General features: G+C 37.3%; 1 protein-coding gene across 2 annotated transcripts; it reads left to right on the forward strand.

Moving 5' to 3' along the window:
• The first annotated feature begins 11,438 nt into the window (after window positions 1–11,438).
• LOC147549323 (KH domain-containing protein At5g56140-like) lies at window positions 11,439–16,430 on the forward strand. Of its 2 annotated transcripts, none has more exons than XM_086665527.1 (7): window positions 11,439–11,743; window positions 12,389–12,474; window positions 13,623–13,768; window positions 14,553–14,672; window positions 14,777–14,893; window positions 15,620–15,763; window positions 15,846–16,430. In XM_086665527.1, exons 1-7 carry the CDS (start codon window positions 11,634–11,636, stop codon window positions 15,993–15,995), a joined length of 873 nt encoding a protein of 290 aa, XP_086521653.1. In that variant the 5' UTR covers window positions 11,439–11,633; the 3' UTR covers window positions 15,996–16,430. The 2 variants fall into 2 exon arrangements, with proteins under 2 accessions (XP_086521653.1, XP_086521654.1); XM_086665528.1 differs by having other exon boundaries at window positions 11,479–11,743; window positions 13,668–13,768.
• Window positions 16,431–18,152: the final 1,722 nt, after the last annotated feature.

The following is an 18,152-nucleotide window of genomic DNA, read 5'->3' on the forward strand; positions in this document are numbered from 1 at the left end:
CTTGCTCCATTTTTCTCTTAAAATTATATCTTACGAGCTTATTTTCGAAGAGAAAGATGAAGACAAAGATATCGGCTTTGCACCATATGCAGGTAAGCCATTGTTGCAGGGTGCAGGATTTCTTTTATCTTTTGGTTCCTTGAGTTTGGGCACTAAACCTCAGCATCCCTGATGGAGCTAACCCATGGCAGTTGCAGGTCAGTGAAGTCTGAATTGTTTGAAGTTCATTAACACGTTTAACGATCATATTGGTGTGACATCTTGGTGATTATGTATTTTTATCAAGTGTGAAATTTCAATTATTTAAAATCAAACTGTGTCATTTATAGTTTTCGAGTAAAACTTCAAGTGATTGTAAACTCTTGTAAAAACAATATCTTCTATACAACTTTATGATTCTCTTGATTGATTAATTTTTGGATCCGAAACTAGTGCGCTTTATTCCGTCTGCCTCCGGCATCTGTATCTGATGTTACTTTTCTTCGTGTGTGTTGTTACATCGGCAACGAATTTCATACGTTACCGCTAGAATAGATAAATTTTCCAAAATATTGGTGTCCATATGATATTTTGGGAGAGAGAGAGAAAGAGAGGAAGAAATGTAGGTGAATTTGAAAACACCAATCTGGTCCAACAAATGTTGGAAGTTAGTTGGGATCCAACTGTGAAAACATATACTGATTGTGTTATAGTAGGTCCCTCTTATTAACTAGCTTTTCACGTTTTTCTTTTGATTTTATCACGGAATGTCTCTCTATGACAGTAAGAGAAAAAGGAGGTATTCCCCAGTCATGTCTCCAAAAAGTTAAAGTGTTGGTTGATTGTGCCTTTGTTACTTTTGACTTGTAAAATCTCACAAGTTTTTACCCTCATTGTTTTTTACCTTTTTATCTTTTTTTTTCTTCTAGGCTTGTTAATTAACCTACTAATTTCCAAAATATTATTACTACTTATTATTGTTTCTCTTGCGTGAAGCATGCTAATAATTGATTGTTGACCAAGTGATGTGGCAGCTTATGTGGACAAATCAAGTTGTTATGATCAATCATTTACTTACACTATATACAAATATACGTAGTTATGGTGCTAGGATCTATATAATAAGGAGATAGCTTTTCAGAATGGGTCCATCGGTTTTAAGTCCAAAATAAAGTTCAAAAAAAGTTTAAGGTCCAATCTTCCTAGAAAATAGGTTTTTAGTCCTTTTCGTTTTGGAAGAAACATTGTTGATAAATAACGTGTTATGTATGACACATATAAAAAAAAATGAAATAAAGTATGGAAAACATGAAATAAAGTATGAAACTTTAACAATAAATAACAGGTAATTTATGAAACAAAACAAGAATTTTTAAACAGAAAAGTACTGTAACTTTGAAGTCTAGACATACTTTAACTAATTTGGACTAAATATCCATTATAATTATTATTTTGGCTTAAAATTCTATATTAATATTAGGGGGACTAAATGTGTGTTTAGGGGTAGATTTTTGGACTAGGAACCAAAAAATTCTTTCAGAATATACCTTATTCTCTAATGGCTAAGATTACGTGTCACAAACTTATTTCTAGAAGTCAGATATATTACAATTCTTAAGTTTATTTCTAAATACTAAAATCTCACACTAATTCAAGAATTAAGATTATAGAATTGTTGGTGTCGGTGTCCATGAGGCACAAATTATGCACTTGTAAATGCATATTTTAGAATAAGAGGTGACTCACCTCACTATGCGTAGATTCATAAATTTTTGATTAAGATAACAATACTAATATGAGAAGTCTAATTTGGTTGAGTAGCCTGTTGATGAGACTAATATTCTATTTTTTTCTTAATATGACATAGATAAATGATAAATAAATACATTAATTGAATAAGTGTTACGACATCACTAAAGACATCTTAGATCTTAAAGGCCATATAAAGCCCTTTAGTTTGTTCCAGGGACATGAAATGGAATTCCTATCGTTACTTTATTATATCCCTTATCACAAGTTAATAAGCGATGGATTCCACTTCCACCGTCAATTGAACTAGTGACCTCTGAATTGTCGGAGTAGATGTTGGCAAAATTGGAGTCTTACTCTATCTAAGAAAAATGTAGAAGGATGAAACACTAAGGTGATTTGAATCCTAACATGTATAAATTTTATTTTTTCTCCTAAATGTTTTTATCATTCATGTGTATCTAATCCATGTGTTTTTGTTAAAAAAAAAAAAAAAAAAGTGCAAACTTGCCTGGAGTTGTTTTAAAATCTGATTTAGTAGATAGATAAGTGTACCATTGAACTCAAATTATGCAGGAACTTGAGATATTTCCACCCAAAATTGTTTGAAAAGTTAAAGTCTTCGTTGCTGGATTCATACCAGTTTGAAAACGGTTTATAACTACCAAATAATTGTGAACCTCATATGGTCGTTTTAGTAGTACTCTTTCCAAATCAAACTCCACATTGAAAGTATTAGATAAGTGTTTAATCTTTCTTGCAAAAGAGCATACGACTATACGAGTAACTAAACGTAACCGGAAATTGGTTCTTTAGATGACTTTTGATTTTCAACAGTGGAACATGTTAGTTCAACAAAAAAAAAACAGTGGAACATGTTAGTAGTAGGATTTGAATAAAATCTAATAACTACTTCTATTGAGCTAAAGAGACTTTCACAACACAAATTACTTTAGTCTCACATCTCTCAAAGAGAAAAACAAGTTTGTGTTTATAAGGATAAAGTTGGATGTAAAGGGGTGTGGCCCTTGGGGTTACAATAGTGCTCTCCGGAGGAGAGACCCATCACTTTTTAGAGGCACCCTTACCTTAAGCACACTTAGATTTATACCTTTCACACCCTCGCAGGTCGGGTCACCGACCCGGAACTCGGAACTCGGAACTCGGTCTAGGTCTATGTCTATGTCTAGGTCTCGGTCTGGCTAGTGGAAAGAGTCCACTTCCTTAATTTTCTCAGACCTCTTCTTCTTCTACTGGCTACTTTTTCTCCACCGTTGGATCAAAACAACCCAAGGTCTTATGATCTGGGTTCGTACTCTATAAATAGGGATAAACTCCCAGAAGGAAAACACACAGAAAATATTTCGTCTTCTATCTCTCACCGACCCGGACCCGGACCCGGACCCGGACCCGGTCTAGGTCTCGGTCTAGGTCTTGGTCTAGGTCTAAGTCTAGGTCTCGGTCTGGCTAGTGGAAAGAGTCCACTTCCTTAATTTTCTCAGACCTCTTCTTCCTCTACTGGCTACTTTTTCTCCACCGTTGGATCAAAACAACCCAAGGTCTTATGATCTGGGTTCGTACTCTATAAATAGGGATAAACTCCCAGAAGGAAAACACACAGAAAATATTTCGTCTTCTATCTCTCTCTCTTAGTTCTCTGTTTACTTCTCTCTGTTTCGAAATTCTGTCAAGATCAGGAGATCAAAATTGAAGTTTGCTTCTTCAATTTTGATAAGGAATAGTTGAATCCTAGGGGACTACGTTCACATACTGCAAAGCAATACCTAATTCTACGGTAGCAGGGGCGTTTAAAGTCTTCAGGAAAGCGAGTTCAATTTGTGCCTTTGTTCCACCTTTATTTTACTACGATTTATTGCAGGTTCATTCTTTCTGGTTGGTTCGATTAATACTTGATTTCAGCTCTGCAAAAAGATAAGTCACTTATTTAATTTACTGTTTATTGCTCATTGAAATCTTCCTTTTACAATGCGGTTTTTAATACTATTTTATTAACAATCTGAAGACTTTAAACATTCCCTTTTCAAAATCGACCAAAACAACTTACTGTTTTACTGAAAATGGAATTTAAGATGAGCAATGAAAAACCAGAGAAATTCGATGGTCAAAATTTCAAAAGATGGCAACAAAAAATGTTATTTTTTCTAACCACTTTGAATATAAACTATGTTTTAACCGAACCAGCTACCACTGTTGTGGGGGAAAATGAAACTGGTAGATCTGGAGCAGTAGAAGCATGGAATAAGGCTGACTATCTATGCAGAAACTATATTCTGAACTGCTTAGATAACATCTTATATGATATTTACTGCCATACTAAGACTGCCAAAGAATTATGGGACTCTCTACAAGAGAAATATATATCTGAAGATGCAGGTATTAAGAAGTTCGTAGTAAGACGATTTCTGGATTACAAAATGGAAGATGAAAAATCTGTAGTAAGCCAATTTCAGATACTAAGGCTCATTCTAAATGAAATCAAAACTGAGGGAATGGTTATAGATGAGGCTTTTCAGGTTGCTGCAGTTATTGAAAAGCTACCACCCAGCTGGAATGAGTACAAGAAGAAACTCAGACACAAAAGGAAGGACATTGACATGCAATACTTGATCCTTCAAATCAGGGTTGAAGAAGAACATCTGAAACAGGAGAAAAATGAGGTGGCTGCTTCACTTGTATCTAAAGCTCACATCGTGGAAGAGGTAAAGAAGAAAAAGCTTACCAATTACAAACCTTCTAACCAGCGGAAGAAAGGTAATTCTAAATTCAAAAGGGCTGGTTCTAAGCCTAACCAAGGTAATTCTAAACCTTGTTATGTATGTGGTAAGTCTGGTCACCTAGCCAAGGACTGCAGACACAGGAAAGCAAACCCTAACCCTAACCCCCCGACCAAACATCCCAGACCCAATCTTGCTCACGTAGTCGAAACAGAGAACTTTTGTGCAATGGTAACTGAAACCAACTCAGTGACGAACACTAAAGATTGGTGGTTCGATACAGGAGCCACCAAACACATCTGTTCAGAAAGGTCACAATTTTCTTAATATAACCTAGTAAAAACAGGAGAACAACTGTATATGGGTAACAACTCTTCGTCCACAATTGTAGGAAAAGGGAAGATTGTTCTAAATATGACTTCTGGAAAAACCATGACTCTGAATGATGTGCTTCACGTTCCTGAAATTAGGAAAAACTTAATCTCTGTTTCGGTACTAAACAAGAAAGGGTTTAAGATTGTGATTGAAAGTGACGAGGTCATTCTGTCTAAAGGGGGGGTCTATGTGGGGAAAGGGTATTGTACTGAGAGCCTATTTAAGTTAAATGTTGTTTCTGATTCTGAATTAAATAAAGTATTTTCTTCTGCTTACTGGATTGTGCATAATCCTACTAGTACTTCAGATGTTTGGCATGGTAGGTTAGGACACCTTAGTGTCTCCACTTTAGAACGACTTATGAAACAAGGATACATTCCTACCACTAAACAAGAAAAAGAAGACAAATGTGAAATTTGTGTAGAGACGAAACTTAAAAAGAAACCATTTAAAACCGTAGAAAGAACAACTAATGAACCGTTAGAATTAGTTCACTCTGATTTAGGAGACCTAAAAGCAACTCCTTCGAGAGGAGGCAAACGCTTCTACATAACTTTTATTGACGATCACTCTAGATTTTGTAACATCTACCTTCTAAATAGCAAAGATGAAGCCTTAGAAAGTTTTAAAACCTACAAACTAGAAGTAGAAAATCAACTAAATAAAAAGATAAAAATCCTTAGATCAGATAGAGGGGGAGAATACGTAGGAGATCTCTTCACTCAATTCTGTATGAATCACGGCATAATACATCAAACAACTGCTCCTTACTCACCTCAATCCAATGGGGCAGCAGAAAGGAAAAATAGAACACTAAAAGAAATGATGAACTCTATGCTAGTAAGCTCAGGGTTACCTTTTAACTTGTGGGGAGAGGCTATTCTGTCTGCCTGTTATGTGCTTAACAGAGTACCCTCTAAAACACAAGATAAAACTCCATATGAACTATGGAAGGGTAGAAAGCCTAGCTTTAAACACTTAAAAGTGTGGGGGTGTTTGGGAAAGGTTGCAATACCTTTACCTAAAAGATCTAAGATAGGACCTAAAACTATAGATTGTGTATTCATAGGGTATGCACAGAACAGTAGTGCCTATCGCTTTCTAGTGATAAATTCTTCCGTCGACAGCATAAACTCAAACACGATTCTAGAATCAAGAGATGCTGATTTTTTTGAAAACACTTTCCCTAGAAAGAGTGAGACTCTAAAAAGGAAAGACCCTGAGTCTAGTCGACCTTCCACTAGCTCAGATACTCCACTCTCAGATGATGAACCTAGAAGGAGTAAGAGAGCTAGGACAGAACACAGTTTCGGTCCTGACTTCCTCAATTACCTGACTGAAGATGAACCCCAAACATACAGTCAGGCAATGACTTCTCCAGATGCACCATTTTGGAAAGAAGCGGTAGTAAGTAAGATGGACTCCATAATACAAAACAACACTTGGAAACTCGTTGATTTACCTCCAGGTTCTAAACCCATAGGAAGTAAATGGATCTTTAAGAGAAAACGAAAACCAGATGGCACAGTAGAAAAGTACAAAGCTAGGTTAGTAGCCAAAGGGTTCAGACAGAAAGAAGGACGTGACTTTTTTGACACTTATTCTCCTGTCATAAGGATCACTTCGATTAGAATTCTAATAGCAATCGCAGCAATCTACAACCTAGAGATACATCAAATGGATGTAAAAACTGCCTTTCTAAATGGTGAATTATAAGAAGAGATCTACATGGACCAACCAGAGGGGTTTGTGGTCAAGGGGCTAGAGAACAAAGTCTGCAAACTCATTAAATCCCTATATGGTCTTAAACAAGCACCGAAACAATGGCATGAAAAATTTGATCAAATAGTATTAGAGAATGGGTTCAAGTTTAATGAGTCAGATAAATGTGTGTACACTAAATGTGTAAATGGGTGTTATGTGATTATATGTCTATATGTAGATGACATGTTAATCCTAAGCACTTCCTTAGAGATAATAAACCAAACTAAGAACTTTGAAATGAAAGACCTAGGACAAGCAGATGTAATTCTAGGGATAAAAGTAATAAGAAAACCTGAAGGGATTATCTTGAGTCAAACACACTATATCGAGTCTGTACTAAGGAAGTTTAATCAATTTGACTTCTCACCTGCAAGTGTACCCTTTGACCATTCCTTAGTCTTAAAGAAGAACAAGGGTGAGGCAGTGTCCCAACTAGATTACTCTAGGGTGATAGGAAGTCTTATGTACATAATGAACTGCACCAGACCAGACATTGCTTACGCGGTAAGCAGACTGAGCAGGTACACATGTAATCCTGGACAGACCCACTGGGATGCACTAATTAAGGTACTAAGATACCTTAAATACACATTATCACACAGTTTACATTACTCACGGTATCCTGCGGTTCTAGAAGGATACACAGATGCAAACTGGACTTCAGACTCTGAAGAATCCAAATCCACGAGTGGATTTGTTTTTACATTAGCAGGAGCTGCAGTTGCTTGGAAATCATCCAAGCAAACCTGCATAGCAAGGTCAACTATGGAATCATAATTCATCGCACTTGATAAAGCCGTCGAAGAAGCTGAATGGATACGAAGCTTCTTGGATGATATTCTAATTTGGCCTAAACCAATGCCTTCAATTCTGATTCACTGTGACTCCACGGCTGCAATAGCTAAAGCTAAAAACAACATCTACAACGGAAAGTCTACACATATTCGCCGTAGGCATAACTCGATTAAGCAATTATTGGCTAATGGAGTAATTTCCATAGATTTTGTGAGATCTAAGGAAAACTTGGCAGATCCTTTGACGAAAGGATTATCAAGAGATGTTGTAAATTTAACGTCGAGGGGGATGGGGCTAAAGCCCATATCAGAGTAAATCATCTATGACGGATACCCACCCTTGGAATTGGAGATCCCATGACCTTGGTTCAATGGGACAACTAAGTTGTAGATGAGAGCTTGTAAACACTCAAGGGAGAAATCTCCTACCCATCCCTATGACAAAGCGAGTGTACCTGTTCAATGTGGGGGATGAGATCTATAGCTTGGGTATACCAAGTGGGGTGGAACAGGACCTTGATGGACTCACCTATATGAGTGTGGAAGTGGGGCCGCTTCCTATGATAATTGGGCTATTCTCTAGAGCGCTCATGAATACTAGGATATGCTCATGGCCGATAACGAGCACAACCGAATGATCTTGACAGAAATCAGAGGACTTGTGTGTGAGGTTTTTTGACCGAGTCTACAAAACAGAAGTTCAGTTCAAGAACATTATGTTCACTGATCGACTGGTAGTCCCAACGAACCATCACAAAGCAAAGGTTCAAGTCATAACGGCACCTTCGCTGATACACAAAGCCTCGCACTCTTCTCTTCTGATCAGCTCTTCTAATTTTATTCATGTGGGGGATTGTTAGTAGTAGGATTTAAATAAAATCTAATAACTACTTCTATTGAGCTAAAGGGACTTTCACAACACAAATTGCTTTAGTCCCACATCTCTCAAAGAGAAAAACAAGCTTGTGTTTATAAGGATAAAGTTGGGTGTAAAGGGGTGTGGCCCTTGGGGTTACAATAGTGCTCTCCGGAGGAGAGACCCATCACTTTTTAGAGGCACCGTACCCTTACCTTAGGCACACTTAGATTTATACCTTTCACACCCTCGCGGGTCGGGTCACCGACCCGGAACCCGGACCCGGACTTGGACTCGGACTCAGACTAGGTCTAGGTCTCAGTCTCGGTCTCGGTCTCGGTCTTGGTCTTGGTCTACCAGAGAAATGCCCTAATTTTTCTCTGACCTTTTCCTCCCCTACTGGCTAGTGGAAAGAGTCCACTGCCTTAAGTTTCTAAGACTTTTTCTTCCACTACTGGCTAGTGGAAAGAGTCCACTTCCTTAATTTTCTCAGACCTCTTCTTCCTCTACTGGCTACTTTTTCTCCACCGTTGGATCAAAACAACCCAAGGTATTATGATCTGGGTTCGTACTCTATAAATAGGGATAAACTCGCAGAAGGAAAACACACAGAAAATATTTCGTCTTCTATCTCTCTCTCTTAGTTCTCTGTTTACTTCTCTCTGTTTCGAAATTCTGTCAAGATCAGGAGATCAAAATTGAAGTTTGCTTCTTCAATTTTGATAAGGAATAGTTGAATCCTAGGGGACTACGTTCACATACTGCAAAGCAATACCTAATTCTACGGTAGCAGGGGCGTTTAAAGTCTTCAGGAAAGCGAGTTCAACTTGTGCCTCTGTTCCACCTTTATTTTACTACGATTTATTGCAGGTTCATTCTTTCTGGTTGGTTCGATTAATACTTGATTTCAGCTCTGCAAAAAGATAAGTCACTTATTTAATTTACTGTTTATTGCTCATTGAAATTTTCCTTTTACAATGCGGTTTTTAATACTATTTTATTAACAGAACATAGCAAGGACAACACAGCCTGAAAAGCAGCTTCTTATCTATCTTGGTTCACCTCTTGAGGTTGAGTAATTTTCATTGGCAACAGAACTATTGGCTCATTATCATCTTGATTAAGTAAATTTTCCGTTTGCTTGGTAAAGAAGGCAAATGGGAAGATTCAACTTCGCGCAAAAAACCCATGAAACGCAACAAGATGGATGAATGGGAGAGGATTAGAGTTGAAAGGAGACGTATGAGAAACATACTTGGATGACTGGAAAAGAGATGGAAGATGTGGTTTATAAGATGATGGAGAAATGGAGAAGATAATATAAGATGCAATAGGGAAGATAAGAAGAAAGATTGAAAGAATGAACAAAATTGTGTGAAGAGGGAAATTCAATTTGAATGACTGAATTTTGATAATTTAAAATTTTGATACTTCCATTTTTTTTTCTGACTTCTACGATAGTCATTACAAGGCGTTGATACATCAAGGATGTGATAAGCACGATAGCTGCCAAATCAAACAAGAACTTGCCTAAAGCCCATCTAAACTATGGCCTGAAACCCAACTAACAATGGTCTAAAGCCCATCTACATATTTATGCCTTAATAGCCCCAAGTTCAAAAATGTAAAAATTCCACCTTCTCAACATATCGAACCCGGGACCTCCAAGGACTTTTGGAGTATATGTCAACACTTTAACAGCTCGGGCAACTAAGTGTTGACTAATTCCATTTGAAAATTACAATTTATATGGCCCATATATTTGAATACCCATCGAATATGACGAAAGACACCAAAATCAATGCCACATTATTTATCAAATGAAGAAGATTTTTTTTTAGGTTAAAGGTGGCCAGCCAAATTTTTTTATTCTGGCCGACGATCATTCGCCGGAGAAGAAATGTGAGGTGGAGATGAGGTGGTGTGTTGAGGAGAGATAAGGTGAAGGGGAGGAGAAAGAGGTGATGTGGCTTTTATGCCTTACCTTTTTTTGAGAAATAATTCCATTTTGGCCAAATCGAACTACCGGACAATTATGAGGCCAATACAGTGAGTTGATCACAAATTGCGAGTCAAAACAGAATTAACCCACGATTAAACTAAAGGAATGAAAATGAACATGAAATGTGAAACCCACCCTAAAAATCTACCATAGAAATCTACTTCAAAGCTTCAAAACAATTAAAAAGAATTTAGTAATATTCTTCAAAACTTTGAAACCATAAAAAACCCTAGAATCATCTTCAAAACTTTGAAAGCATGAAGAACCCTAAATTCATCTTTTTTTTTTTGTTGAACACCCTAAATTCATCTTTTTTTTTTGTTGAACACCCTAAATTCATCTTGAAAACCTCTTCAAAGATCTAAAATCCCCTTGAAACCCAAAAAATCAAAACTCTAGAGAAAGAGGACTTGGTTCTAGACTCGGACTGAACTATGCGAATCCACTCAGGTTGGACAGTCTGAAACCATTCTTTGGGCCTCAGACTGGTCACTCCGAACGGGAGGCGCCTACAGTTGTCGAAATTGGCCGTGATCAAATCCTTTCGAAAGGCGCCTACAACATTTTTGGGAGGCGCCTTTAGACGCCCCCTTCTTCAAATCATTCTTCAACTAGTCATTTCTGTTGTGAACTCCATTTGTTTCAAATGTTTATGACTAAACGAGACAAAAATAACTCCTCATATACAAAGTTTGAACACTAGATAATCCCACTAAATCGAATATGAATATATTTGTGGTATCATCAACTATTTGAAAAATATAATGAACTTCTACAATTGTTAATACATAACGTTTCTTTAACTCCAAGAATCTATTTTGCAGTTTGATATCATACTATAAAACGAAAAACAATAACTATCAGAGCACTTCAAACCAAAATAGTAATAAACTAGTTACGTAAAAAATAAATTTATAATCGATCAGATACAATATAATACCATATTTGTTATAACTGAAAATCAAAATTTAACCGTCAACTAGCATCGTTTTTAACTCATAAAAAAACTAGCATCGTTTTTAACTATGAAAAAAATACAAATCGAGGTTTGAATCTTACTGTTTCGAAAAAATAAATAAAAATTAGCAGTGTATTGTTTTGTGGATTGAGTTGAAGAACTCATTTTGTTTTTATTTGTATTTCCAAGTGAATTATTTTCGGCGCCCCAACAACTACACAGCTGTATGGCTAGTGGCAAAGAGTTGGCCCTCCCTTCCAGTCAGTGAGTAAAAGCAACCTAAAAACATATACACACACACACACTCTCTCTCTCCTCTTCCTTTTTATACTAGATCATTTCCCTCACTATTACCACCAGCAGCAGCAGCATAGACTATATCTGCTTCCTTTGAATCTGGTCGGAATTCTTGCCAGAAAACATGTCTTCCGGCAGGTACATGGCTTACTCACCATCACCATCTACTGCCCCTCATTCTCCTCATATCTCCGGTATACGCTCTGCTACAAGCGCTATCGTTGAGCAAGAGAAGTGAGTTTCTCTTCAAAACCCTAGATCCTCTTATATATATACCATCTTAAGTTATGAACTATTTCTTTCCTTCTTTAAGTTTACTGTAACTTCATTTTATTGTTAGATCTGAGTTTTGACTTTGATTTTTCTTACTGTTAGTTATCTTATGATTCTAATTTTCTGTTTTAGATGAATTCTTTGATGATTAGGTTCTTGAGATTTCGTTTTTCTGTATGAGAACCTGCCTGATCTGATTTGATGCTTCTACTGTATCTGAATTATTTAGATTTGTACAAAATTGAACTTGCCCCATCAAATTTCTGTTTTTTTCCTCTGAATCTCTTGATGAATTTAACTTAGAGCGTTGATTCTCATTTACTTTGTGCTTGCTGATGTTGTTGGAGTTCAATTTTTCTTGGTTTTGATGGTCCTTGATTGTTTTTCAATTACTGGTCCATCTATCCCAATGTTAAATTTGTAAACAATTATGAGTTTATTGAGAAAAAGAACAGAAATGCTAAATAATTTCATCATGGTTTAATGGGTTCTCATTTTTGATCTTGAAGTTTTTCTTTTAAGGTTTAGCCTTTCATTCTCTAGTTTCATGTTAGGAGAATCATGTTATTCGAGTGTATCTAACAGATTCACCTCTCTGATTTGCAGGTATCTATCGGAGTTATTGGCTGAACGTCACAAACTTGGTCCTTTCATTCCAGTTCTCCCGCAGAGCTATAGGTTATTGAACCAGGGTGAGTTCAATACCTCAATTTAGTCCAATGCATTCTGGAGGATTGTGACTGTAAACATGATTGCTTTTTCATGTTATGATAGGCAAATTTATATGTCCATTGACATCCTTTTCTTCGCGTTCTATAATGATCCTTTTGTTTACCATATTTTCTTTATTCAACTTATATATTTTTAAGTAGTTTTGTTTTCAATGAATTCTTAGGATTCTAAGAGGTGATAGGCTTGGTATTTTCATAACCTGTAAGTGGATCACTTTAGAATAAGTCATTCATTTGGAAGCAATGCAGTTGGGATCGCTCGATCTGCCGAGTCACTCGTGGATCTGTTCAGGATCAGGGGTAGACCGAGTCGATCCCATGCGGATCCCCTAAGTCAAGGATTTTCCACTTAAGATCTCGAGATAGAGAAGAGAGAGGTTGATCCCATGCGAAGGCTTGTTGTAAAAAAAAATTGTACTAGTTTTTCAGCTATTGTTCATTATTTTATGTATAATGTATATATAAATATGTATATTGCAATGTATACAACTATGTAACATGACCAATCCCGAGCCGATCCTGTTTCCATCTGCTTAGTTTGGAAATGTTCTGATATTTGGAACTCATTGATTTTGAAGTCGACATGGTCGCGGATATCTATTGTCTGAGTTTATCTGGAGACTCTTGATACATGTCAGCAATAACCTTTCTGAAGTGTTCGATTCAGGGTCAATACCACAACAATGATTTTTGTCACTAGGTCAGACTTCATTTTTGTAATTGACTTTACTAAATTGGGGAGCACAAAGTTTGAATTAACAGTTGTAATTAGTTATGCAGCCTGTTGATCTCATGGTGTCTGGTGACTGGTTTCTAACATTCTTTTTCACGAAATTAACATATCTGGGCAGAAATATAACATCTAATTATAACATTTCTTGATTAACACTTCTAATTGCTTATATTGACTGTCTATAGCGTCTGGTGACAAAGTTTTGTCAACTAACTGATGCCCATCTTATTATTCAATTGACATTCTTAGCAGCATTTTTACACCTAACTAGTATTAACTTGTGTCAACGGTCCATTTTGTGGTTCCTGCTGACTAATCATGTAAATGACTGCTAACTGGTGCACATCTTATTCTTCAAATTGACTTTTCGGAGCAGAAATATTGCGTGTAACCACACTGATGGAGAACACATCAATTTTAGATCAGAATAGGCTTGAACACGCTAGCCCCTTGCCATCAGGAGGATTATTTTTAAATGGAGGAGCTGATAAGAATGGATGGGCTTCAGCATTTCAATCAGAAGTATGGATACTAATCTCTAACCATTAACATAACTCCTTTTCCATCTAATTCTTTACTTACTGTTATAGGTTACTAATTTCTTACATCTACTGCTAACTTTGCTTTCTTATCTGGTATTTTGGTAATTAGATATGCTTTTGTGCCTAGGGTGACTGCTGACAACACTGCTGACGCTGACTAGTAGAACTAGTTCGAATCTTGCTCTATAGATAATCATAAAGCTAGAGTCTTAAATTTTTTCATGTTATCGTAATAAAATTAATTACCTTATGCTCTAATTTCAGCACTCTGATGCTTACTTGGATCTACAATTGTGATCCTAAAAGAAAAAAGGTATCAACCAAGATAATAATTAGAAGGCTTTTTTCATCCGCGAGGAAGTGACTAAAAATTGAGTTCTGGATTTGTCAATTATAACCCGTTTTACCGTGGACAAAATTGTCTGACTTTGTGAAGTTTTACTGGTTTATGCTTTTGTGATCTGTCTGTAGTTGGAAATTGTAGAAAGGTTCACAAACCAAGTTCTTGATTAGCCAATAGATTTTGGAGATCGAGTACTAGGAAGCTTTGATGTATATTGCAATTACATGCTGGCTATATCGTTATTTTATTTGTTGAATTTACATTCTTTTTATTTGGCGCTTATTGTTTAGAGTCTGCATACCAACTTCAATCTCTGTAAAAGAATTCAATTTTCTCTACGTTCCTTAGACACTGCTTCTAAAGCATCATTAATGCTCAGTTGATTTTATCATGTTTAAAATATATGGAGTTGTTGGTGCAGTTGGGCTTAGTACAGCCTCCTTTGGCACAAAGTTGGGCTGGCTCACAAGCTAGATCATCTGTTGGCTTAATTGTCAAGAAAACGATCAGGGTGGACATTCCTGTTGCCCAATACCCTACTGTACGTGAAACAGGCTCTTAACCTTTGCATTTATATCTTCAGTCAGTACCCAACTAGACATGCTCTTACTCAGAATTAACACATTTTTTTTAAAATGGGTGCAGTATAACTTTGTCGGTCGCCTCCTTGGGCCCAGAGGGAACTCTCTTAAGCGGGTGGAGGCAAATACAGAGTGTCGAGTCTTGATCAGAGGACGTGGTAGCATCAAAGATCCTACACGGGTACCATCTTATTTTTCTTTTGGCATGCATGAGTAAGGATGTAGATAAAATATCCCAGGACAACATTTTGGTCTGTCTACGATATACTCTGGGCTTATTGACGTACAAAATTAAACCTTATATAAATTAGATAATGCATAGAAGTTTCTGTTGAAGGAAAAGTACAAGGCAAGCCACTGAATGGAGATTGGAGAATGGCACCTTCAATTCAGAAGAAAAGGCTTTGCCATTTCTTTTTGGAGATTTCAAGCTTATAGTTTCTCTGGACAGTTTTTCTGGAGTCAAGACACGGGTCCTTGATATATTTTGGCCTCTATGACCCTAACACCTATTTGACATCCAAACTGGAGCCTCTGCGACTGTTCGATTTCATAGAGCCAGGGTTATTAGAACTAAGATTAGAGTGAACATGTAAAGAGATCTTCACTTATGAGTCTGAACCCAGCTTTAAATCGGAACAAATACCCATTCAGAGTTTGTTCATTCCCTTACTCCACTTTTTCGACTTCCCTTAAGCAACATTTGACATCTTAACTTTCCTACCAATCAGCCTCAGTCCAAACTCTAAACATACTGTTCGGTACTTGATCCTGTAGAATCTGATCAAATATATTTGTTCACCAATAAGTGAATGTTCAAATCTGCAAATATATTAGTACTCTGTTGTTGTTTATTTTGCATTACTTCTCTGCCACTTTTTTAATCTTTAGTTGTGTTCTTTAATAGGAAGAAATGATGAGGGGAAAACTAGGATATGAACATTTGAATGAGCCTCTCCACATTCTTGTGGAAGCAGAATTACCAGTTGAGATAATTGATTCTCGCCTGATGCAAGCTCGTGATATACTGGAGGATCTGCTCAAGCCTGTGGTATTTTATATCCTCCAAAATTTTCTTATTACATATTTAAACTTCTCAGTCCGTTACCTGACTGTTCTCCTTTTCTACCCAGGATGAAACCCAGGACTTTTTGAAGCAGCAGCAACTCCGAGAGCTAGCAATGCTCAACGGCACACTCCATGAAGAAAGTTCACACATGGCCGGTTCTGTGTCTCCCTTCCACAACAGCCTGGGTATGAAGAGGGCAAAAACAAGGGGGTAAAAACTGAAACCTAATCTAAGTGGTTATGCGATGGATAATGTGATGCTGTGATGCTTTTTAACCCGTGCCTGCCAATTCCCGTGTGGTGGTTGCTGAACCGACCTGGGCGCGTGAGCCTAGGCTATGAGTAATCCTCTGCCTCTGTCGAGAGATCTGGGGACGAGGAGTAATATGTGTCAGTTCTAACTTATTTCGAAGTATGTGCTTGCTTATCTGCTGTTGGTTTTGCTGATGATAGTAGTATTTGTAGTTGAGGATTGTGTCGGTTCACTGTTGATTTAGTGATTTTGGAAAGAAGGATGTCACTCACTGTCATGTACTGTTGTTGGTCTGTTATGCTTATTAGCTTCTGTCACAATGTTAATTAAGTGACCAGAAATGTGTGTGGCTGTTGAAAAGATAAGTATTGGATTGTGAAAAAACTTACAAACAAAACCGATGTTGTTGACTCTGTTTGATCAATCTGTACCTGTCAAGATTTTTCTTCGCTTTCAACTGTTGGGATGCTCTAATCATGTGTGGGTCGTATCTTCATGTGAACTAAGTTAAGGTTCATCGAAAAGACCCATCTGATTTTCCTCGTCAAGTCTCACTTGCTAGTGATCGCTGTGGAAAACATTCATGTCTGAAGTTTCCCTCCATCATGTTCTGATTGTGTGAGAATAAAACTGAAGCTGTCATGATTCGCGTTGGTTAAGCGGTTGAAATGCAGAAATGTTGATGACGTATGCTGCCCTATGAAGCTCTACTGAGGATGGAGATGTAATTTGTATGATTTCCATTATCTGCAATTTGACGTTGCTTTTAAATGATGGTCGAGGTTTTCAGTTTAAGTCATTGAGGTTTGTTACCTCTTCTTTGCTTGTTTTCATTAGTTAATGTTGTTTAACTTCTAGAGTTTCCAGTTTGGGATCTTTGATGTTGGTAATAATGACTTGTGTGCACATTAGGGTTTTCATCTTGATCTTTTTTTTTGTATTGTTGGAAGGAAATTATATTTCAAAGTATAAGTGCCTTGTAATAAGTAGCAATCAAATGTAGAATATCAGACCAGCTCTGCGTTCTCCTATTTTTGCTTGGCCATTTAGCTAGCGCGGTTCTTTGATTTTTCCTGGGCCTAGCTAGTGCATCCGCTAGATTGTTTTGAGATCGGGTGATGTGAGCGCCAACAGACTTCTTTGCTAGTCTTTTAAATGCGGACCCGTTGAAGGATAATACATTGGCTAATTTTATAGGGCCCCCTCATTTTTGTTAAAAGGCCCCCCCTCAATGATAATTTACTAAGTAAAATGGTTCATGGGGAGGTCTTTTAACAAAATTGAGGAGGCCTTATAAAACTTCCCTAATACATTTAGTTGTTATTTTATCATCACCTTAAGTAACTAATCTGACCCTCGGAGCCTCCTTGGGCGACACTATTGTGGTGGTTACTTTTGTAGGATGCAGTCATGCATGGTGGCCGTGCCCACAAAGCAAGGACAGTTGACGGTCATATTTATAGTCAATAGTCTGACTCATTTGACTTTTCGACTTTACGACTTTCAACCCCTCACAATTTGGCGCCCGCTGTGGAGCTCGAACCCATAACCACAAGGTTGAGAGGCTCGTCATGGTCATGTTCTTCCAAAACATAATGCTCACTAATGGCTTACAAGGCCACATTTATTTTTTTGAGGGACACAGCCTAAAGTGCTATGATATAACCGTCGGGCATCAATTGGTCAAGTGTTTTCATGTAAAACCATGCACTACATCGTGAATAGAAAAACAAAATTTGAGACGTAATAAGAACTCCTAAAATGCTACCCACAGGGTAAAGTCATTGGTTACAAGCTCGTCAGGATGGGCCAAGCGAATCTGTATTGAATTAGGGACGTTGTGTGACTGCCTTATCATAATTATGGCGGCGTCTACCATCCATGAAGGTGGGGTGGAGGGTGGGGATTGCCAAACCCGACCTCGACTTGGCACCAGAAGACCCAACCATGTCTATTATATGAGATGGTCGTCTCTCTTAACCTATGAAATAGGTAATGTAAGAGAAGTCCTTTAAACAAGTAAGCATGAAACCCACATTAGTCTCGCCCAAGGAAAAGAGACTGCTGTACCAAGGTCCAAATATTGATTGACCTTATCAGTCAAAGAAGTCAATTGATT

This window comes from Eschscholzia californica, unplaced genomic scaffold (assembly GCF_041429995.1).
Source record: "Eschscholzia californica isolate CP2 unplaced genomic scaffold, dmEscCali1.0.p SCAF_3, whole genome shotgun sequence".
In the NCBI taxonomy this organism is placed as follows: domain Eukaryota; kingdom Viridiplantae; phylum Streptophyta; class Magnoliopsida; order Ranunculales; family Papaveraceae; genus Eschscholzia; species Eschscholzia californica.

What these genes read in the sequence shown, in the direction of transcription:
- LOC147549323 (XM_086665527.1), top strand. Translation starts at nt 11,634, where the DNA reads ATGTCTTCCGGCAGGTACATGGCTTACTCACCATCACCATCTACTGCC. An exon ending in GCTATCGTTGAGCAAGAGAA is followed by an intron (nt 11,744 to 12,388) that starts GTGAGTTTCTCT and finishes TCTGATTTGCAG; the next exon opens with GTATCTATCGGAGTTATTGG. An exon ending in AGGATCTGCTCAAGCCTGTG is followed by an intron (nt 15,764 to 15,845) that starts GTATTTTATATC and finishes TTTTCTACCCAG; the next exon opens with GATGAAACCCAGGACTTTTT.